At 40.0% G+C, this 24,718-nt stretch overlaps 1 protein-coding gene across 1 annotated transcript in view; it reads left to right on the top strand.

Moving 5' to 3' along the window:
• Unc13c (unc-13 homolog C) overlaps nucleotides 1–24,718 on the top strand; it is a 281,403-nt gene that overhangs the window by 241,583 nt on the left and 15,102 nt on the right. Inside the window, exon 29 of the mRNA XM_069995373.1 lies at nucleotides 6,219–6,366. Coding sequence (XP_069851474.1) covers nucleotides 6,219–6,366 — 148 coding nt within the window. The remainder of the gene's footprint in view (nucleotides 1–6,218; nucleotides 6,367–24,718) is intronic.

Here is a 24,718-nt window from a genome sequence, read left to right as displayed (position 1 = left end):
CAGATGGGTCAAGAGGGTTTTAAGTTAACAGACTTTGTATTCATGTTTTCTACAGTTATTCAAATCATATAAAAAAATTACCACCCTCTACCCTTCTCAGAAAAAGTAGATACTATTTCTTCAGAGAGATGCCTTCTTTCTATAGTAGGATGCATATTTCTGTTGCCTAAATTCTTTTCTAATTATTTAAAAATAAAGTATTTCCACCTTTACCCAAGTACTAATGAAAATATTCTCTTAAATACTAAAACTTTGATTGAGATGCCACTCTTTTGTCACATCAGTATAATTCCTTTTTTTTTTTTAAATTTTGAAAACTCAGGGTTCTTGCCAGACAGGTGCTTCCTTTTTTGAAATATCTTTTTCACATTTCAATGGTTATTTGGTAATATATTTAACAAATACCCATCTTGCTAAAGGAAGGAGTGCTAAATCTCTACTTAAAAACAAAACTTTGACAGAGATAAGTTTTTATTTGAGGCACACCTTCAGTCCTTGTTTTATTTTAGGTATCTTCCAAAAAGAGCTTTACATTCATGCCCAGGCCCTCTGGGACTGCCATCCTCCTATTTCTACTTCCCACACTGCTGGGATGACAAGAGCATGCCACCATTCCAATTGAGCTGGGGAATCACTCAAGGCTTTTGCTTGGGCTGGCCTTGAACCCCAACCATCTCATTACCTAAGCAGCAAGGATTACAGGCATGAGCCACTGTGGCCAGCTATGTCTCAATTATAAGTCAAGAATATTGACTTATGTCAATATCAGAAGTAATGGAAATTATGATTACATAGTTGAGATAGAATGGTTGGGCTCTGCCATATTTTCTTCACTTGCAGCCAAAGAGATAATATTTCAAGTAAACATAGTCAGGCACCAGTAGCTCATGCCTGTAAACTGTAGCTACTCAAGAGGCTAAGATCAGAGGATCAAGTTCAAAGCCAGCCCAGGTAGGAAAGTCTGTGAGACTCTTATTTCCAATTAACCACCAAAGTCTTAAGTGGTAGAGTGCTAGCCTTGAGCAAGAAAAGCTAAATCACAGTGCCTTGGCCCCGAGTTCAAGCCCTGGTACTAGCACAAAAAAAGTCAGTAAAGCTTTATAGCTAAATCTGAGAAATGAATTTCCACCTGGATTTGCAAAAAGTATGGCATAATATAGGTGCTTGAAATATACAAAAAGTGGTGATAAGCAATTGCGACCAAAATAATAGATACAAACAAAATAGAAGGAAATTTTTCCTTGGCAACTTGTTAAAATATATTAGCATTCCCCCATAAGTTAAAAATAGGTTGTGAAGCCAGGCGCCCGTGGCTCATGTCTATAATCCTAGCTACTCAGGAGGCTGAGATCTGAGGATCATGGTTCAAAGCCAGCCCGGGCAGGAAAGACCGTGAGACTCCTATCTCCAATAAACCACCAGAAAACTGGAAGTAGCGCTGTGGCTCAAGTGGTAGAGCACTCGCCTTGAGCTGAAGAGCTGAGGGACAGCACTCAAGCCCGACCAAAAAAAAAAAATAGGTTGTGAAAGACCTACAATATCTGATAAATGTGAAGAGTTAGAAAAACTGACACAACTTTTTTGAGATTATTTAAAAAAGATGGCTTGCTAAGTATGCAGACAATATTTATCTTGATATTTTAAAATTTGGCAGTACTGTTTTCTTCTCACAAATCACAGCCAGCTCTGAAGTAGCTTATTTTCTGCAGTTAAATGAAGAACATAAGAAACCAAAAAAAAAATTCTCCATCCATTTTTAAGATGAAAGAAATGATACTTGATACACAGTTCTTCTATCCCCTAGGTCAGATATAATACATATTGCTCAACACCCACCCAGTTTTTTAAAAATGGAACCTTTCCAAACATCCAGAGTTGAATACGAATGAATACGTAAGTAAAATACTGGAAATAATTCAGGGTAATATGACATGATAAATGCAACACCATGAGAGTGGGTAGTTCAGAGAAACAGAAATCAAACAAACAAAAAATACAAGAGTGTAGCTTCCTGTCCTATAGGAATCATACCAGTACTTAAATTTTTTTAATTAAATAAGGATCATATATAAAGCAATTTAAACAACTCCTATCATATAGAAAACTTCATAAATGTTAACTTTCAGATTACCTAAGGAAACTGGCTCACTTTAAAAGGCCCATTTTTTTTCCTACTAAACCCAAGATAGCACCTCTAGCTGAGAGTTCAAAAATTGGTTTTTAGAGAGAGGAAGAAATGACCTATCTCAACTTAGTTTGCTGATTATTTTCTGCCCATCAGTAGTGTAAATAAAGCATCTGAAGAGGCTAGATCAGAGGGCCCTAGGTTGTGCTTTAGTCACAGAAATATACTAAGAGACTGAACATCCATCTTTTGTTTAGAACCAGTGGAATATAATCTGCTTACACATGTACAAGAGAAACATCTAAAAAGCTTCCAAAACCCAACATTTTCGGATTTTCCTCTAGCATATAATTCCTCTCTACCATATAATTTTCTTCTAGTATGTAATTCACTATGAATGGACATCTACATCTTCATCGAGCTGTGGATACTGGAATTTGTTGCATTACTTAGTCATTCACTCCTACACATCAGCTTCACTTTCAAGTCCTCTAAACACAAGCCTCAGCCACATAAAATTTCTGCTCTCCTGTTCCTCTGGTGTCACCCACAAAGTCAGAACTGAATTTGCTGGGTGCCAGCTGGTTGATCATGCCTGTAATCCTAGCTACTCCAGAGGTTGAGATCTGAGGATTACAGTTCAAAGCCAGCCCTGGCAGGAAAGTTCATGAGAGTCTTATCTATCTATTTATCTATCTATCTATCTATCTACACACACACACACATTCATGAGTCTTATCTCCAATCACACACACACACACACACACACACACACACACACACACACACATTCATGAGAGTCTTATCTCCAATCACACACACACACACGTACATTCATGAGAGTCTTATCTCCAATCACACACACACACACACACACACACACAGTGGAGCTGTGGCTCAAATAGTTCAGTACCAATCTTGAACAAAGAAGCTAAGAGACCACTACCAGGCCCCAAGTTTAAGGCCCAGAACCAGCACCAAAAATAAAGTGAATATGAAATCTGACAACCAAGTTTTATACAAAAACTATAGCCCCATTTTTCCAGATTTCCTATGCCAGAGGGGGAAAAAAACAGACTGTTCTTGGGTGCTTACTAAAACCTGTGTGAAATACTTCCACAAAGCAGTGGGAAATCATCTGGAAAGCATCTCCTCTGTTTGAATGAGAAATCTATGGCACGTGCTATCCTTGTCCTCTGGGTAGGATGCTCCTATTCTTTGTACCATGCACTTTGTTTTCTCTCCTGACAGTGCTACCCTCTATCTTAGGGTTTTCTATCTTGCAACATTTCCTATTACAAAATACACTCAAAAGACAGACATCATTTCTGCCCTTACAAATCTGCACATCAAATATCCTACTAGGAGCTTTCATGGAATGACTCACAAGTCTGTGGCTGGAATGAAGAAGTCAGCTGAGTATTGTAAACAAATATTCATTGGAGGCCCTCAGGCATTCTTAAAGCAAAGTCATATCTTATTTTTTTTCTCATTTCACAATTAGTCCCCCCAAGGTCCCAGAGTGATACAAAGCAAATGCCTTCCTATAGAGTTATTATAAAATATTCAGGGATAAATACATAGTTTATATCTCATAGCTGATTGCTTCCTTCCCCTCCTCTCCCTCCCCCCTTCCTTCTTTCTATCCTTCCTCCCCCCCTTTCCTTTTATCCTTTCCTTCCCTTCCTTCTTTCCTTCCTTCTTCCTTCCTTCCTTCTTTCCTTCCTTTTTTCTTTCTTCTTTTTCTTTGTCTCTTTCTCTTTGTCCTTCCTTACTTCCTCCCTTCTCCCTTCCTCCTTTCCTTTCTTCCTTCCTTTCTTTCTCCCTCCCTCCCTCTCTTTCTTTCTGTGGCTTGACTTCAGGGCCTGAATGCTGTCGCTTAACTTCTGCACTCAAAGCTACCACTTGAGACACAGCCCTACTTCTGGTTAAGAGTTTTATGAACTTGCCTGCTTGGGCCAGCTTTGAACCTTGATGTTCAGATCGTGCCTCCTGTACTGCTAGGATTACAAATGTGAGCCACCAGCACCCAGCTACAACCACACTTCTTAACATTCTTATAGATTCTTAAAGTTATACCCTCATCAGACACTGCTTTCTCTAGGCTCTACTCTGAATCTCCTCTGCGTTGAGTTGAACTGTATTCACTCATGCTTACAAATGCAGGGAATCTTTTCTGAGAAAATTAGGATTTTTCAGTTCACTGAATTGTTCTACCTAGAAACTCTCAAGGAGTTAGACAAAGGAATGACACCTCTTCATTAGAAAGAGTGCACCAGAATCATTTGTAAGCATCTTCAAAATATTCTATTATGTGAGAAGAAGCCATAGTTCTCAGGGAGTGTTCTATTTGCTTTAGCTTAGGGACAGAAAGAAAAACCTGTCTAACCTTCAAAGACTATTATATTATCTAGTCATTATAACTGCTTAAAAGAAGTTTCATGATTTTATACTTATTTCTAGACATTCTGCCTTTCTCAAAGATTCCTGAGAAAAACAGCATGAAAAATGCTAACACCTCTCAATGACCATATGTATTGTCAATGAACATACATCTTCTCTATTATGTTGTAGATAAATATGGAAATGTTTCAACTTTGTTGAGTTATCAATAGCAGGGGGAAAATCATGTTTTATAGCTGGGCACTGGTGGCACATGACTGTAATCTAACTACTCAGGAGGCTGAGATCTAAGGATCACAGTTCAAAGCCAGCCTAAGCAGGAAAGACCACAAGACTCTCATCTCCAGTTAACCACCAGAAAACTAGAAGTGAGTCTGTCGCTCAAAGTGGTAGAGCACTAGCCTTGAACAGGAAAGCTCAGCGACAGAGCTCAGGCCTGAGTTCAAGACCCATGACCAACAAAAAACAAAACAAAAAACATGTTTTATCATGTTGATAAGACACAAAGTCAGAAGGTGCTGGATTACCATGGGGCTACTATCTGTACGCCTGTGTGTTTGAGGAATGGTCAGGATGGTGCAGTAGGCACCTGGTCTAGAGTTGCAAACAGGTGTCTGCAAACAATGTGACTTTAACAATCCTACATATTATTTAGGAATAGACATAAATAGCCAGGTTGACGACTGTTAATCTACATCTATCAGTCCATAAGGATTCTGACCACTGTATCTGACCACATAACCCTGTTTTGTTTAACTGACATTTATCAGTTATTATCCTTAAGTAGTTGTACAGAGTTTCAATTAAACATGGCAATGTATGCCTAGACTGCATCTTGAACATGTCACCCCTTCCATCATTCTCCCACGTCTCTTCCAAAAATGGCTGTGCCATTCCCTCAATTTACCTGGTTCCATTTTCACATATGTACATTGAATATTAGGACTGCATTTGTCCATCCTTCTTCTCTCCATTCATCTACCCCACTTCTTCACCTTATTCCCACCTTACCACAAGTTCCAGCTTCTTGGTATTCATTTTGTTAAGCTGTAATTTAACAGTTGTTCAAAGGAGTTACACCATTAAGATCCTCCCCTGAATATAACATACTCTAGTTAATGTTTGTACATACATGCATATAACCTTATATATGCTCACATACAAATGAGATCTAACTTCCACATATGAAAGGAATCATGCATCCTTTGTCTCTGGACTTATTTAACGTAAATTTTTCTAGGTCCATACATTTCCCTGCAAATGACATATTATTCTTCCTGATGAATGAGTACAATTCTATTGTATACATATGTGTGTATGTGTGTACTGCATTCCAATATATATATATACGTGTTGGTGGGTGAAGGGTATGGATATTTGTGTGTGTATTATATACATATATATATATATATATATATATATATATACACATATATATTCATCCATTGAAAGGCATCTGGGCTTTTTCTGTAAATTGGCTGTGGTGAATAGTGTAGCAATGAACATGTTTGGAATATGAAGAAAAGGCCTAGTTAGGCCCCTATAAAGATCTCATTTGGGAAGAACCAGGATTGGATAGCGATGATGACTTTAGCACTGGGCGAATGGTTTGTTATTGGAGTAATAAAGTCCTCCCTTCAATCGTTCCTCATAAATCCCTTGCTTATATGACTTTTTTATTCTTTTGTAGCAATACTTCCATGCAGGAGGAAATGGCCTGAAAAAGAATTTCTTGGAGAAAAGCCCAGATCTTCAGTCTCTGAGATATGCCCTCAGTCTTTATACCCAAACGACTGATGCTTTGATAAAGAAATTCATAGACACTCAGACCTCACAGAGTAAGTAGCACACCCAACGTGAGACTAAGGTAAACTGAACACTGAAGCAAAACGGATGTTAGAATTGCCATAAATAGCATTTGTATTTTTTTGTTACACTAAATTGAAGCACTATTAAGAATGAGTGACTTCACGTTTGAGTTAATACAGAATATTAAGGTTTTCTTTCCCTGTTGACTGATTATAATTGAGAAAAAAAGGAAGTTGATACATATATTTTTTATTATTTTTTTATTGTGAGAATACCGTACAGAGGAGTTACAATTACATGGGCAAGATAACGAGTACATTTCTTATCAAGCATTGTTGCCTCCTTGGATAGATATATTTTTTAAGGAAGAAGGAGGAATAACCTTTGTTTTCCCCACATACCCCTGTGATATGGGGTGCCAGGTCCCCTACTGAGGACTATCTTGATAACATTCATGTATAGTATCCTTAAATTTTCCTCTCTCACCTCCTCTCTCCCTTATGAAGTGTTTTCTTGAGGGTCTTCTCAAATAGATGGTTTTATGAAGGCTTATGTCAGGTTCTGTTTCTCAAAGAATCCAAACCCAGGGTCCCATGGCTAAAAAGTGGGGATCCAGATTGTACATCAGCAAGTTTAGATCTACAGGTTAAGCTCTCATGTACCTTGATGAGAAATATAACCGCTAAACACCATGAAGTTCCCCCTTCCTTATGCCTAATTCTCATGCTTTGTTAACCAGAAATGCAGACCTAATTGGCGGCGTTCAACTTTTCTTCTCCTTTCTTCTTTCTTCTTCTTTCTCTTTTCTGAATTTTTTCTTTGTCAGAGTTGGATTAGCTAGAGTATTTTATATGAAGGAAAAGCTCACTGCTTTTAATTAAATCCTCTCTTATTCTGTTCAAAAGAATACAAATTGTTTTTAAAATATTGTAACTTTTCCATAAATGGATTTGTAAGCATAGGAAAGAATAGAGTGCCCTGCTTACAGATTTGGTTTTTTCTGACTCTCCTAATGTTTTCTTGCTTCTTTCCTATTCTACCCTACTTTCTGCTTTCTTCTATCTCTCTGTAGGGTTCAGTTAGATTCATCTTTCTCTAGTAGTAAAAGAAACCAGGAGAGAGAAAGGAAAGAAAAATATACAAGGTTCTTCAGGTCCCATTAGAAATTTATGAACCACAGAGTACAAATGAAACCTATCCTACTGGAAAAACAATGTCTTCTCTCTCTAATTTGAACACATTAGAAAATAAACAAATCCGAAGTGGCTGGAGAAATATTCAATTCTTAAGTGAAACAGAGCTGAGTTTATAAAAGTAAACTCTTTATTATTCTAGCAACAGTCTCCAATTCTAAAGTACTATCTTATTTCACACTCTTGAGCATCACCCCTGATCAAGACTCAAATATTATTTATATAGTGTTTTTCGAGCAAGGGTTATTTTTTCCCCAGAGGACATCTGGCAACATCTGGAGTGGTAGTCTTGGCTGTCACTTTCAGGAATGGTGGTCTACCTCCCCCATCTTAGAGCAGTGCTTCTATTACCAGCATTTAGAGGCTAGAGGCTTAGAGAAGTGGTTGGGCTCCTCCACTAATAGCAAAATCAAATGGCAGGTTCCAAATGGGAACAAAATAGCAACCAGGAAACTCTGCTCTAACTTATATAATATGAGCTGGTCAATAAGAAAATGAGAGAAAATAAGCCATACTAGAAGAATGGAAATGTTGGTTTCAAGAGACAGGAAAGACTGGAGAAGCAGACAAATAGACTGTGTCACTAGCCAATCAAGAGAGACAAGTTTCCTCATTCCAGAAACTATCCAGGAAAATATACAGCCTACTCTCTTAACTTTGAGATTCCCATTTGGTAAATCTGTCGGTGGTCTATAATTTTGTGCTGGTCCAAGGATTGAACTCAGGACCTGGGCACTGTGCCTGAGCTTCTTTTGCTCAAGGCTAGCGTACTGCCACTTGGAGCCACAGCTCCCCTTCCAGCTTTATTTGGTAGTTAATTGTATAAGAGTTCACAGGCTTTCCTGCCCAGGCTAGCTTTAAACTGTGATCCTCAGATCTCAGCCTCCTGAGTAGCTAGGATTACAAGTGTGAGCCACCAGTGCCAGGCTAATCATATGTTTTTATTCGAGGAAAAAAAATATTTGTTTTTAAAACACTATTTTCCATATTACTACCTATTTGATCAGTGGATATTCTGAAAAGAGCTTTAGGTTTCTCTATGGCATTAACATACACATAAATTGTAGGGTAGAATGTTTGTGTCATGAGTAGAAACTATTTTAATATTTGTAATGGTTTTCTGTATTCTTCCTTCCTGAGCTGTCTGCGTGGTTTAAGATGGGTAGTTAGCTTGGAAAATTATACTATTCTTGTCACTCTTGCTTGTCAAGGATGTGTTACTTACAGCACGAGAAGATGGTAAAGAACAAAAAGTGCATTTCTTGCATCTTGATTACAATATTCATCCGAAAAAAATGTTTTTATCCTTACAGCTATTTCAGTGTACTAAGAGCTCTTTGAATATTTTATGTAGTATAGACAGTGAAAAATGTCTAAAAGTTGAATGTATTAAGCAGAGGTTTTCCAGTGGTAACACAATTTGGAATGAAGTGCAGAATGATTAACTGCTGTGCCACCCTGCCTGGCATTCTGCTTCCTTATCTGAGCTTTTATTACAGCATGAGGAACTTGGGGCACAAATGCTTTTCACAGAAAAGATACTTTATGCCTGAGTTACAACTCTCTTCTAAAGAAAAAACTTTTAGCCAAGCATCAATGCTCACACCTGTAATCCTAGCTGTTCAGGAGGCTGAGATCCAGAGGACCTCAGTTCAAGACCAGCCTAGGCATGAAAACTCACTAGATCTCACCTCCAAAATGATTGGCAAAAAGTCTGGGCTGGAGCTGGGCGTCGGTGGCTCACACCTGTAATCCTAACTACTCAAAAGGCTGAGATTTGAGGATCAAGCCAGCCTGGGCAGAAAAGCCCCCGTGACACTTTTATCTCCAATTAATCACTCAAAAACCAGAAGTGGCGCTGTGGCTCAAGTGGTAGATTGCTAGCTTTGAGCACAGAGAGGCTTAGGGACAGCACCTAGGCCCTGAGTTCAAGCCCCACAACTGACCAAAAAAGCTGGACTGGAGACGTGGCTCCGTGGTAGAAGCATCTACCGAGCAACTGTGAGGCCCTGAACTTAAACCTTAGTAGCAGGAAACAACAAAAAGAAAGAGAGGAAATGTTTATAATTAATGACTCTACCAACTAGAATATGAAGATGTATGTATGTATGTTGGGGGTTAAACTCAGAAATTCCATCTACTCTACTATTTGAGCTTTCATTTGCTTTTCAGATCAGGCTCACTTTCCCTGGGCTAGCCCCATTTCACAATCCTCCTGCCTCAACCTCCAGAGGAACTGAGACCACAGTCAGTGCCACCCATCCCCAGCTTGTTTGTAGGGGTAGCTAACTTTTACCCAGGTGGGCTTGGAACTTTTGTTAGTTTTTTCTGTCCTATATCCACCTTCTGCCCCATGTAGCTGGGCTAACAGGTGTCACTAGAGACCTGGCTTTAGTGCTAAGATGACAAGGGTGAACTACCCATGCCCAGCTTTCTGGACATTCTAACATTGACTAATCTCCCTTCCATTCCCTAGGTAATCTTTAAATTGCTACCTTTGTTTTCATGTCATCAAGAAACGCCTTCCCCAAACATCTGACTTCATCCTTGGCTCCCTGGCTCCCTCTCATGCTAGCTCTAGTTACTGAGCATGCTCAGAACCAGAACACCTGCAAATATTCACTGGAAGAATTCACAGGGTGGGAATCCGAGCTGGATGCAAGATGCATCCTGCTTTCAGGAAACCCTTCTGATTCTGGCAGCTTCTTGTGTCAGGAGGTGTGCAGGATGTTGCTGTTTGGTCTCCTTCCCTGTTCTACCTTTCTCTACTCTCTTCCCTACTATCTTGTCCTAATACCGACCAGCGTAGTGAGTCATAGCCTGGCTGCTAACTGATCATTCTGTCTCCTCAAAATGGAATTATTTGAATATGTTTACAATTATTTGAATGTATGTGGTTAGCATAGTCCTAATATTTGAATTAATGTGACTGCAGCATAAGCACTTTCCAACATAGTTACTTTGTTTATGGCTTTGTGCTAGAAACTATTGAAGCACCCAAAGTGTTTGCATGTGTATGTATGAGTGAGTGAGTGAGTGAGTGAGTGAGTGAGTGAGTGTGTGTGTGTGTGTGTGTGTGTGTGTGTGTGTGTCCTTAGAGAATAAAGCTTATAATTTCATGGCTGACAGCTCTTTGTTAATTAATACAAGGCAGGGAATAGTAGATGCCATTGAAAGATTATTAAAAAAAAAAGTAGAATTAGCAACAAGTAGGAGAAAAACAAAGTATGCTACTGTGTTCAATTTAGGTCACTGAATTTATCCTTCCCTTGAACTCATTTTCAAGGAGCATTTTCCATGTGTCAAGCTTGGTGCTAAGTGCCAGGGAAAACACAATGAAAGGCTATGGTGAGTGGCTTCCATTTGTCCCTTCTCATGCCCTCCTCCTCTTCCCCTGAGGCTGAGAAGTCTGGGTTCTATCTACAGAAGCTCCATCTGTTTCCCACAGGGGTTAGCCAGTAAGGATTCCCTCAGAAGCTACCGAAGAGGGAAGAGCAGGTCATAAAAGGAAAGAGAAAAGCCAGACACTGATTCTCGCGCCCTCCAGGCACAGTGCTCTGGGCTGGCGGTACACATGGGCTCTAGTCCTCTTGATGTTATCTCCTCTTGAAAAATCTCCCCAATTTTGGGCATTTACCCAAATGTTTACAAACAAGACCACACTAAAGCTACCAGCACAACTATGTTTATTGCAGCATTATTTACTATAGCTAAGATATAGAACCAACCCGGATGCCCCTCAGTAGATGAATGTATCAAGAAAATGTGGTATACAGCACAACTATGTTTATTGCAGCATTATTTACCATAGCTAAGATATGGAACCAACCCAGATGCCCCTGAGTAGATGAATGGATCAAGAAAATGTGGTATATATACACAATGGAATTCTATGCCTCCATCAGAAAAAATGACATTGCCCCATTTGTTAGGAAATGGAAAGACTTGGAAAAAATTATATTAAGTGAAGTAAGCCAAGCCCAAAGAAACATAGGTCCCATGGTTTCCCTTATTTGCAATATCTAGTATATTTTGAGTCAAGCAGAAAAGGTCAGATAAGGTGATGTTAGGAAAATGAACCCTAAGATATGTATTTAAATGTTTTGTTTTCTTTCATGCATTTGTTTCTTATAAATATAAGATTATTTCTTTGTTGCTTTGTATGTCCCTCCCCCACAGTATACCCCTGCTTTCACTGTATTTAATGTCGGTATAATTTGTGGAGGGGAAGGGGAAAAACAAGTCGTTTAAATAAGGATACAGGTGGACCCGTTGCAACAATGAGAAGTACAAGTTGTCATGTCGAAAACGAACTTTACAACTTTGGTGGGGGGGAGGATTGGGTGAGGGGAGGATTGGGTGGGGGAAGGGGGAAGGCTGGGAAGGGATGAGAAGGGGAAACAAAGGAGGAGGCTACAATGCTTGATAAGAAATGCACTCATTATCTTGCCCATGTAATTGTAACCCCTCTGTACAGTATTTTCACAATAAAAAAAAGAAAAATCTCCCCAAATTTAGACACTTCTGCCCCCTCTTCTTTTATGTCCTTTATAGCTTCCCCAAGTTCCCAATCTAAACCTTTGTAAGCAGTTGCCTTACTAAACTACCCACCCCCAAAATTATACTTTGAGTTTATGATGATCATTACAAAATGGTAATTTGAGTTTACTGTTTGCTATTAATACTCTGATTGACATGAAGACACAGTTGTTGTTTTGTCAGTCATGGGGCTCCAACTCTGGGCCTGGGTGCTGTTCCTGAGCTCTTCAGCTCAAGGTGAGTGCTCTACCACTTGAGCCACAGCGCCACCTCCAGTTTTCTGGTGGTTTATTGGAGATTAGAGTCTCACAGGCTTTCCTGCCATAATCCTCAGATCTCAGCTTACTGAGTAGCTAGGAGTACAGATGTGAGCCACCAATGCATGGCTAAGAACAGTTTTATAGCCTTGTTAGCTTCTTTTTTTATTCTATGATGTCTCTTCCATTTGAGTTATCAAATATTAACGTGTTAAATAAGCAGGTCAGGCACCAGAATGATTTTCTTTAAAATGAGAGGAAAACATGGAATTCCAATGACTGATCTGTCCAGAAGAAACTTTGTACACACACACACACACACACACTCCTCTCTGTGCAAAACATCAAAATCTCAAATCCCACTTTCTCAGACTGGGGTTTATCTTGTCCCACATTTCATCTGCTTTGGAAATTTGAAATCTGATGGAAATCACTGGGATTCATGGATGAAGCATTTTTAAAATTTAAGCATTGTTGCAGAATGGAATAAGCAAGTATTTTTTGTATATCATGAAGCGGAATATTATCACTTTGACTGTGCTAGTGTACTAAAATATCCATATTTCTAGTGAGGAACAGATTCCATTCCAATGTTTATTCATGATTTTGGCATGAATACTTGAAAGATTTGTTTTATAATACAACCCATAGCAGATTTGTAATTCTGTATGTGTGGGTGTTTCTGTGGTTCTTATTTCTCAATTGGATGAGACCAGCCTTCATTCATAGGTGATACTGAATATTACTAGTATTAGATGCTCTGTTTTTGGACGTGTCATTTTCTTTATTACTTAGCCCTCAGACGCTAAGATTGGTCTAAGTAATTACGACATGGAATATTTTTTCCAAGATATACTTGGCGTGTACCTTTACAAGTAACTATCAAAGTCCCAACCTCTCACATCTGCCATTCACTACTGCTCAGACACACTTTGCAGTACTTTTTTTTTTCCTTGACTAGTTTTTTCTTCAGACCAATCCTGCAAAGTCAGACAGAGGTCTTTGGATTATTGGTCCAATATTTCACATTGCTCCTGCTGGGTGCCCTTTGTAGACAGTTGTGACATCAAAAGCTGTGGGTGAGTGGCATTAATGTGATTTGAGCAATAACATGGAGAAGGAAAACAGACAGACAGGAGATGAGACAGGCTGAAGCGCTGCAGACTGTAGCAAGGTTCCAGATGAGAGATGAGGTGGGTTGGGATAGTAAAAAATAAAGATGGACAGAAAAGGGCGGCTTGCGATGGAGCTCAGCAGTAAGACACGTGAGAGGAAAGCAAAATTTTCTTCTGCAGAGTAGATGCATTTAATTGATTACCAAGATGTAGTTCATTAAGACAGATGGATTTCAGAGTCTTTGCAGGTCTTGAATTTTCATCTGTGCGTTTACATTTAATTTTCTCTTTGGGATTCAACGGTTCTCAAAAGTGCTCTGCAGGTGAAGGAATTGTCTGGTTTGGGAACCGTGCCGTATACCTACACACTCACCCGTGCTACCTATACATACATATGGGTATAATGATTTACTAACTTATAAAACTTACTCTGTGAAGAAAGTTACCAAACAGGTATTTCATAGAGTTGTGATTAAGATTAAGCAAATTCTAGCCAGCCACCAGTGGCTCATGCCTGTAATCCTAGCTACTTAGGAGGCTGAACTCCAGAGATTATGGTACAAAGCTAGCCTGTGCACTGTCCCCGAGTTCAAGCCCCAGGAATGGTGTGCATGTGCACACACACACACACACACACACACACGCACACGCACACGCACACGCACACGCACACGCACACGCACGCACGCACGCGCGCGCGCGCGCACTGGCCTTCAGGATTATGCAAAAGACTTACATACTTGCAGGATGCATTACCTTAGGGTTTCACACAAAATAAACTGGTGGTTCTCTAGTGCCTAATGTTCCTCAGAAACATCTGGAGGGCTTGTTGGGGTCCATACACAGCTGGGTCCCACTCTTAGAGGTTCTGGTTTGGAAGGTCTTGGTGGAGCTCTACAAAGCTGTATTTATTACAGGTCTCAGGTACCCCTGATTGAGAGACTATGCTTTGAAAACTGCAGCTCCAGCTTGCAGTGCGAGAGCCTGTAAAAGGTCCATCTGAGGTAAATCCGGGGTGACAAGTTAACTGTGAACTCCAACACAGGTGTTTTGTTTAAGCAGTGTGTTCATAGACTGGAGCCTCGATATAGATCTAGATATACATATAGATATACATATATAGATATAGATCTAAGCCCCAAAAATTCATAACAGCAAATATACAGTCTGTAAAAAGTGTTCTTTTCCCAATGAAACTCTCATGTTTTACAGCCTCAGGGGAGAAACAAGACTTCTTTTGAATACTAAACTACCAAAAAAAAGCAAAACTAGAATGCAAGAAAGGCCTTTATGAAAGAAAATCAAAATCACTTCCACATTTGCCAAAGTCAAAGCTCAAGCTGACATCTTTTACTCATGATTTTTCTCTTGCATGTTAGCCTTCAATGAAAATTACTTTAGCCAACAAATAATACAAGAACCTAGAAATGAGATTCCTGCCTATTAGTCTAAAACAAAGGGGGAATTTTCAACTATTTTCAGTTCAGTCGTGTGTACATGTGTGCGTGCACACAGACACACATATAAATCATCTTAAAAAAATAAAGGTCCTATGAGTCATGATTGTCTTACATAGTTTCTGCCATCTTAGCATTCATCTTCAAGCCCAAGATAAGTTCTTTGAAACCCAGCTGGACCTGCTTTTACCTTTGGTCTAATTCAAATTCAACTACCCACATCTGCTCCTCATCTCATAGCCCAAAACCCAAGAGGTCCTGGCAGCTGCAGATCACAATAAACCCAACAGCCAATGAAAACGTGCCTGTTTTCTTTAAATGAGCCAATCCAAAGGCCCCAAAGGAAAAACCTAAGGAAGTAAAGACTCAGACTTTCAAAAAGAGACAAGTTTGTTGGCCTCTACTCCCCTTATCTGTCTGAACATCATGCCATTCCAGACTTCCTGTCAGCCCTTCTCAAATCCCTGGGACCTGTGAGTAAAGTTTGTTTATACATTTTGTTTCACAACCTTGCTGTGTACTTACCTGAATCTGATGTTCCCTCAGCCGAGATTCTCCCAGGGAGCATCTATTTTAGCCTATGGCTACTCTTAATAGATCTCTAAACCTTATCTAATACTATGAGTGAGACAATAAAAAGCCTGGCTGTTTTCTGTCTTGTGTTTGTAGGGTAAAATGGTTTATGAGAGGTTGAGAACACACTAGACCCATTCCAGCTCCACATTCTGTTGCTGCCTCCTTGTTATATTTTCATTGCAGTTTTGTTGTTATGCAGTTAATGCCCCATTGCGTTTTATCTTCTGCTTGAAACCATCGCCTTCCCTTGGTTTGTAAACCTTGAATTTCCTCTCATGGAAAAGGCAAAGTCAGTCAGCAGAGCCTCTAAGGAGGAGAACCTCCAAGTAGAACCAAGTTCAACAGAGCTCAGCAGTAAGCCCCATGTCCTGCAAGGGGGAAGGAGAGGAAGATGTTGATGAAATGCACAAGAGTCTCTAGGAAGAAACCTCAACAGTGGAATGGGCAGTGAACTGGAAATGGGAAATAACTGAACTGTGCATTTACAATGTAAATATGCACGTGCATATGTCTCGTGGTTCTAGTGGCTTGTGGTCCAGTTTGAGGATCTGACAGGGTTAGATTTCTCTGGTGTCCTCTCCTCTTCTTCCCAGGAAGTCTTTTCCAATGAAGGCCCCACCCTTTGGACTTCATTTAAAACCTATGGAACTCCGAAAGAGCAGGCATTAGTGTTAGGGCTTTCATGTCTAAACTGTTGGCTTACTTGCTTGGTTGGCAACAACCATGTACAGGGGTTCCTTTTTCTCTACATCCTGATGAGTGTTTGTAATGCTGGGATACAGGGAAAACCTCATTGTGATTTCCATTCTTCTGATGAGAAGCGATGTTGAGCTTTTTTTTTTTCATGGACCTGTTGATATCTAACAGGTTTATTATACAAGCAGGCCCTGGATGGTGGAATTATTAATAATGTTTGTGTTTGAATCTTGGAAAGCAATTGTGTTTGGGGCTCTTATTTTGCCACAAGTAGAAATAGGTTTTCTTAACACTCACGCTGAGGTTTCCCCATAAGTTTTCCCCATAAATATAACTAAAAATTCTTGGGCTGCTTCCACCAGTTTCATTGTTAGCATTAGCTGAACAGACTCAATTTTCCAATGAGTTGCACTTGATCTTGTACGGAAATGTAGTGAGATAATTGAAATACAATTTTCTTATTCATTTAATTAATGGCTCAGTATCTTGAAAATGATTAAATGAAGTAGCAAACAATTTCTGAAACACAACTAAGTATTAATATCATCATTTTGAAATCACCAGTGATGGAAATTACTTCAGTCATAGTCAGGATTGTCTTGATTTGGTAATTAGGGCCTGGTTTAAGTGTTCCAAGCAAAGGAATTGGTGATTTTGGTCCAACACCCAACATGACTGAGTTTAGCAGAATTGTGCAGGAGTTAAACTAAATTGGTGTAAAAGTTTAAAATGAAAATATATGTAAATTTCAGCTTAGAGATTATAATCACCAGAACATTTAACTTTACATTGTACATAGTGTAAAGTCCAACCAGGCATCTTGTCTACCAGAAGTGCGACATTAAAAATAATATTTCTCAGGACACGGAGCATGAGACTAAAATCATACCTATTCAGGAGGTTCAGATCTGAGGATCATGATTTGAAGCTAACCTGGGCAGGAGATTCTGTGAGATTCTTATCTCCAACTACCAAAAAGCCAGAAGTAGAGCCTGTGGTTCAAGTCATAGAGTGCTAGCCTTACTCACAAAAGCTCAGCGACAGTGCCCAGGCCCTGAGTTCAAGCCCCAAGATTGCCCCTCACCCAAAACAAATCTTTCATATGCCTCCCTGTGAATTTGAAATCACCTTACTTGGGTATTTTTAGTTTTGTTTTAGTTTCGTTGTTGTTTGAGACGAAGTCTCCATATGTATCTGACACTTCAAATTTGTGATTCTCCTCGCGCAGTCTCCCAAACACTGGGATTACAGGCTGGTGCCACCATACCTGGCTAGATGGTTTTCTGCATCTATGAGTTAGAAAGGAAATGACCATGATGCAAACTTACGGTGTGTTTAGGTCTCGGGATTTGCTCTGAGGAGCTACCTTCTTCTGGTCACATACACAATGACTAGAGAGCCCCATTAAAGGTCAATCAGTGATCCTGTGAGATACTACACAGGCAGGAGGAAGCCCAGGGAAGCTGCAGTATGCCAGAGAAAGAGCAAACGGGTTTTAAGGAGATAAGCAAAAAGAACCACTCATTTTTAAGATTTTACCACAGTTCCAGGCCAGAGCTCCTGCACACAGAAGGGGTTTGTCTTTCTTAGACCAGGACTTAGGGCCTTCTGTTTATAAACCCAAAAGATACATCCGGAGGAAAATGTCCAAGGAGAAGGAAGACCACATTGCTGCAAAAGACCTGGAAGTACAGGTGTCTCTTTGGCATACTAATTTTGTTCTCCACCCAGTATGGGGATTGCTAGATCACGCCATAGCTCTATTGTTAGTTTGTTGATGAATCTCTGTACTGTTTTCCATAATGTTTGTATTAATTTACATTCTCATCGACAGTGTAGAAGGGTTGCCTTTTCCCATGCCATATAAACTTTTGGATGTTAACTTTTTTGGACTTTGCTGCACTTACTATTTTTAGCGTTTGTTTTCATGGGATAAAGTAGTAGCTTGTTGTGATGTTTTATTTGTATTTTTCTGTTGACTAATGCTATTGGCCATTTTTCTCATGCTACCTTTTGACATTGGTATGTTGTCTTTTCAGAAATGTCCATTTCAATCTATTACCCATTTGTGTGTGCATGCCTGACCACACATGCACACACACCCCAGTCTTGGGGCTTGAACTCAGGACCTGGGCACTGTCTCCAAGCTTCTTTTGCTCAAGGCTATTGCTCTACAACTTGAGCCACAGCTCCAGTTCTGACTTTTTTTTTAATAGTTTACTAGAGATCGGAGTCTCACAAATTTTCCTGCCAGGGTTGGCTTCAAACCACGATCCTCAGCTCTTAGCCTTCTTTGAGTAGCTAAGCTTACAAGCATGATCCACTAGTGCCTGGGTTCTATTGCCCATTTTTAAACTGCAGAATTTGTGAGTTTTGCTGTTATTTTTGTTCTTTTGTTTTGTTTTTACTATTGAGGTTTTCAAGTTAGTTCGATGCATGATTCCTCTCAGTCTGTAAGTCACTTTTGCATTCTGCTAATCATCTGCTTTGTTAAGGAAAACCATTTTGATTTCAGGCAACTTCCCTTATCTACCTCCTTTACTCATTGGGGCTTTCCCCAAAACATCATCCCCTTTTATTCCAGTATCCTAAAGTATTCTTCTTAAATTTTCTAATTGTCACACTTGCAGGTCTTGGACTCAATTCGAGAAATAAAGTTTGAATCAATTTATGTAACTGGTGAGACGCAGAGGTCTAGTTTCACCTTTCCCAGATGGACTTCTGGCTTCCCCAGGACCATGGCAAGACTGTGCTTTTGTCCATGCACGGGCTTAGTACCTTCGTCCAAAATCAGCTGGTTGGAGCTGCATGCATTTACTCCTGCACATTCTGTTGTGCTCCACTGGTGCGCACATCAGCAAATTTCGTGCTGTTTGGATTGCTCTCCTTTTCTAGAATGCTTTGCTATCAAGTAGTGTACTGGCTCCTGCTGCTTCTTTTTGCTTACGATGGTTTAGTCTCTTGAGGTTTTTTTGTTTGTTCATATTTCCACACACATTTTTAGGATTTTTTAAAAAATTTTTGTGATGAATGCCTTAGGTATTTTAATAAGGATTACACTAAGAAGATATTATTTGGGGTAATATGGATATTTTAAAATATGATTCTTCTCATAAATTTGGGTTTTCTCTTCCCTTTCCTGTGTCGTCTTAATTTCTTCCATTAATATTTTATAATTTTCTGTGCACACAAGTGCGTGCATGCATGCATGAATTGTCGGTGTGCTGACTGGGGCTTATACTCAAGGCCTAAGTGCTGCTCCTTAGCTTTATCACGCAGGGCTGGCACTCTACTTAAGCCACAGCTCCACTTCCAGATTTTTGACAGATGATTGGAGATGAGTCTCACAGACTTTATTGTCTAGGCTAGCTTTAAACTGCAATCCTTAGGCCTCAGCCTCCGCAGTGGCTAAGATGACAGATGTGAGCTACCAGCACCCAGCTGTTTTATAATATTCATTGTCAGGCTATTTCTAGTTGGATGAATTCTTCAATGTGCAGTTTCGTGTTTTTACTTTGAAGTTGCAGTGAGATTGACTGATTTCCACTTGGATAATTTGCTGGTGGCGTAGCAAATAGCAACACTGGTTTTTTGCATATTGATTTCTTCGTAAACCTGTCGGTTTGTTAGTCATTTATTATTTCTAACAAGTTATTGGTAGGGATTTGGGGGTTTCTAAGCATAAGTTCATGTCATCTACAAGTGGGCATTGTAACTCCCTCTTTTCCATGTTGAATATGTATATTTCTGTCTTTTGCCTAGTTGCTCTAGCTAAAACTTATAGATTTGTCTGAACAAAAGTGGTGAAGGGGAGACTTGTGTCTGCTCCAGACCCCAGAAAGCTTCCAGCTTTCCTTCATTCAATGTAATGTCAGCTGTTGATTTATATTTTTAGTCTTTTCATCGCAAATGAATATTGAATATCGAATTTTATCAAATGCCTTCTCTCTTGAAACAACTACAGATTTTCATTCTGTTGATGTTCCTGATTTTTTAATTGAAAGTTCTCTGTATCTTTAAGATGAATCTCAATTGATCAAGGATTTGTACATATATGTTAAGGACATTGGCATGTAGTTCTTGCTGTCAATAGTTCTGATGGTGATGGTGTGTCTTCTTGTTTTTGTATTAGGATAATACTGAAATCACAGAATATATTTGGAGGAATCCCTTCCTCTTCTCAGAAATAATTTTTGGAGAACCTTTGGCATTAGTTCTTCTTTAAATATTTTTTATAAATTTCAGACACACACACGTTTTCCCACTGTTGGTAAAGACACACACACACACACACGCACGCACGCACGCACGCATGCACGCGTTTTCCCACTGTTGAATTTTGGAAGAAGGAAGGAAAATCATCCCGGCATCCCAGGCCACCATCATTCACTTGACTCCATTTCCCCTCAAAATAGGGAGACATGGGATCGGTCAGATCCCTGTTTCTTTAATAATAGGGAAAAGACCTGCCTGATCTCTGCCATCTGGTGCAGTGATTTCCAGCTTTCTTTAGCCACTGCCTTCTTGAGCCCAGGACCCATCTTCCCCTGAGGTCCTGCAGCCAGGACACCAGTCCTTTCTGGTGACACTCCTCTTGACAGCGTGATCCTGGCTTAGATTCAATAGGCAGCTCATCACCAATTAGCAGCTCATGGGCCTCTGAGAACGAAAACACTCTCCAAAGGAAGCGAGTGTGTCTTCCATGGGAGCTTTCTAGCCTGGAGGTGGAGGGGATGACTTCGGCCCTGAAACACTTGAGTTGCCATCTTAGCACGTTCACACCCTACTCCGCGTAAGAACTGCAATTGTCTCATAGGTTGATGGAGTGGAAAGTGAGGGAGGGTAGAGTTAGAAACAGGAAGGGAATTGTCACTCCCACCCACTGTGCATTGAAGTAAGACAGGGGACCATCCTTGAAAAGGCCACTCCAGAGCTACACTGAGCATGCTTGAGTAAAATAATATATGAGATCTCTCGTCAGATGATGTGATGCTGCAGCATCCTCACCGCTGGTTGTCTAATGAAGCATAAGCATATTTTGGAGCATTTTCACTTTTTTATTGGTGTTACTGAGTAGTTGTACAAAGGGGTTACAATTCCCTACGTTGGTTAAGAGTACAATGCTTCTTGGTCAGTGTCATTCTCTGCTTCATCCTGCCCCGTTTTCCCCCTCCCATCCCTACCAACAAGTGACATCGTTCAGTTTTTTTTTTCCTTAACATAGTGGACATTGAATACAACGAGTGCATTTGCTCCCCCTTACTCCCTCCATTCCTGTAACCCCTTTTGCTCCTCCTCCCTTCCCCAAACAAAACACTTGCTCCCATGTTCCTTTAGCAGGAATCCGCCCCTAAGGATGCCATTTTGATATTTATGTTTTGCATGATTTTTTGATGCTTATTGTCAAATACAGCAGAGAACACTCAACCGCACGAAACAAAGGCAAGAATAACTGGCAGAACCAACAGAGCGTTTTCCCAGCCACCTGAGAAGATCCTCCATTTACTCAATCCCAGATACAACCCTTACGAAAGGCAACCCTCTCCTGATCTTTATAGTAATCTCGTAAGAGTGTTTTTAATACAGTAGACCCTTGATATCCGGGGTACATGGATCTGGGAAGACTTCCAGGCAGGACCCCTGTGACAGCTCAGGACACATAGACTGTACTGTATTGCAGATGCTTAGTCCATGTTTTTTGCCCATGCCACCAAGTCACCTTCTACACAAGGTTGGCTGCCTTTCCACAAATCTAAAGTGTTCACTTGATCACTTCCATTGAGCACATTCATTTTTACATTTTTGCGCTTTGGAGGCACACTTTGCTTTGGAGGAGGCATATTTTTACCAAAAAAAAATGAAGGGCAGCAAAACACAGATGATGCAATTTAAACATAACCAGCAATAAAGCAGCAGTAAGCACTTCCCATCAACAGACCTGCGTAATGCCCACGTACGAATTCAAGATTTTTATTTTTGACATTTCCTCTGATTTAGTTGTCTATTTTTTAAAACATGTTTGGTCAAAACCACATGGAATAAATCTGCAAATGAAGTAAGCTCACTCTAGTTTTCATACTCCAGAATAGATCGTTAGACATTCTAGATTATTCTTGCCCTCTTTATTTTCATTTTATTTTATTTTTGGTCAGTTGTGGAACTTGAACTCAGGGCATGCTGAGCCTCTTTCTGCTCCAGGCTAGTGATCTACTACTTGAGCCAAAGCACATTTCTGGGTTTTTTTGTTTTCTTTGTTTTGGGGGGTGGTTGGTTGTTTTTTTTTTTTTTTTTTGAATGGTTAACTGGAGATGAGTCTCACAGGGACCTTTCTGCCTGGGCTGGCTTCAAACTGTGATCCTCAGATCTCAGCCTCTTGAGTAGTTAGGATTACAGGCGTGAGCCACCAGTGCTCACCCAGCCAGGACTTTATTGTTGTTGTTGTTGTTTTAAAATTCCTCAAGTGTTTCTGATACACAGTGAGGTCATGAATCACCAACCTAAAACAATTTTAATGCCTGAGTGTAGGTGCCCAGTACATGTTTGATGGAGATCTACTGAATAAAAGAATGACTGAGGCCTGGATTCAGTCAGCTAGGATGCAACATCAGAGAAAAAGGAATCAAGTCCCTATTAGTCATGGCGTGAGGGCTGTGCTAGCAGCATGCTTTATTTCTTAACAGGCAAAATTCACGGGCACTTCCTCTCAGCATAAACACTATTCACGGACATCAGACCAATGCTGCCTGCAACTATTGATAAGAGGTCTTTTCTTTACCAACACGGAGAATAAGCCAGGGCTGGTGGCCATATCCTGAGCACTGTCTGTCTCTGCCTTCTGAGCAAAGCAAAATTCATCTGTGTGTGAAAACACTCGGCAACATTGCGGGGTATTCCTTGTGAGGACAAAACACAAATCACCTTCTGGATAATAGCATGCTATTTTGTTAAATTATTTTTAAATGCATATTTATTAAGCACACAATCTGTCACCATGATAGAAATTCACGGAGATCTTCCTAGATTCTAGATTATGTTTCTCTCAGAGCCGAAACCTGTTCATCCTTTCCAACCTCAGATCTGAGCCAGGACTTAAGACCTGGAATTTTATCCAGAACAACTGAGAAAAATGGCATGAGGCTGATTATAAAGTTTCAAAGAGCTCCACACATTTCTTTTTTCTTTTTTAATTATATTTTTACTACCTTTAGTACAAAGGGGTTACAAATCAACAGGTTAGTTTGTGAGTACAATGCATCTTGATCAATGTTGACTGGCCACCATATATATCATATATATCATATTGTATATATCATCATCTTCCTGCCTAAACCTTCCATATGGCAGGGATTATAGGCATGTCCTTTCATTTTGATGTGCATAAAATGACCTGTGTAAAAAAAAAACCTCTTTCATATGTATAGGAAACCTAAATCCTTTCATAAGTTGTTTTGAGGGGAAATACCTGGAATACATTGATTTAAGTTTTAGATTTGATTTAAACGAGTAACTTAATCGTTTACTTCTTAAATCTTATTTGAAATGGATTGTTTTGTTACCTTTAAATAGTAGTACAAAGGGGTTTTAATTTAGCTTGTCAGTTTATGAGTACAATGCATCTTAATCAGTGTCACATTATTTACTCCGTGTGTGTGTGTGTGTGTGTGCATCTTAATCAGTGTCACCACATTATTTACTCCGTGTGTGTGTGTGTGTGTGTGTGTGTGTGTGTGTGTGTGTGTGTGTGTGTGTGTGTGTGTGTGTGTGTGTGTGTGTGTGTGTGTGTGTGTGTGTGTGTGTGTGTGTGTGTGTGTGTGTGTGTGTGTGTGTGTGTGTGTGTGTGTGTAACCTGTGAGACAATACTGAAGCTTGAAGTCAGTGCCTGGGCTTAGTCCCTTAGCTGGCTTCAAACTACAATCTTCAGCCTCCTGAGTCGCTAGGATTTCAGATGTGAGTCATTGACACCTTGTCTATTTTAAGTTTATTTCTGTATCCCAGAGTCCAGTCTTATTCAGTGCTGTGTAATGGTCAATAAAGAAAACTGACTCATAAAGAAAAAAGAAGCTGGGTGCCAGTGGCTCACATCTGTAATCCTAGCAACTCAGGGGGCTGAGATCTGAGGATCACAGTTCGAAGCCAGCCCAAGCAGGAAAGTCTGTGAAACCTTTATCTCCAGTTAAATCACAGAAAAAGTCAGAAGTGACGCTGTGGCTGAAATGATAGAGAGCTAGCCTTGACCAAAAGGAGCTTGGGGACAGCGCCCAGGCTCTGGCAAAGAGAAAAGAAAAGAAAAAGGGAAGGACATAGAAGCCCAGAGGACCTTTCAGAATGTTGTCTAATACTTACCTTCTTAGAAGTAGAGTCCTATCTATTCCCTGTGCTTCTTCTGACAAACATTATTCACTCTGTCATTACCAGTCCTTGATCTGGCATGCTGTCCCTGCTGAATGTGCTGGATTGAGCCAGCCCTCCATCAAAGGTCACAGCAGTACCTCACCATGCCCCATTGCCTTTCCTGTAGAGGAAGTAATTGTAGATGCTACTTCCTATA

This window comes from Dipodomys merriami, unplaced genomic scaffold (assembly GCF_024711535.1).
Source record: "Dipodomys merriami isolate MVZ:Mamm:240054 unplaced genomic scaffold, mDipMer1.0.p SCAF_48, whole genome shotgun sequence".
Taxonomy (NCBI): Eukaryota; Metazoa; Chordata; class Mammalia; order Rodentia; family Heteromyidae; genus Dipodomys; species Dipodomys merriami.
The sequence above is the reverse complement of the archived record's forward strand: the minus strand, read 5'-3'. Positions and strand labels throughout refer to the sequence as shown.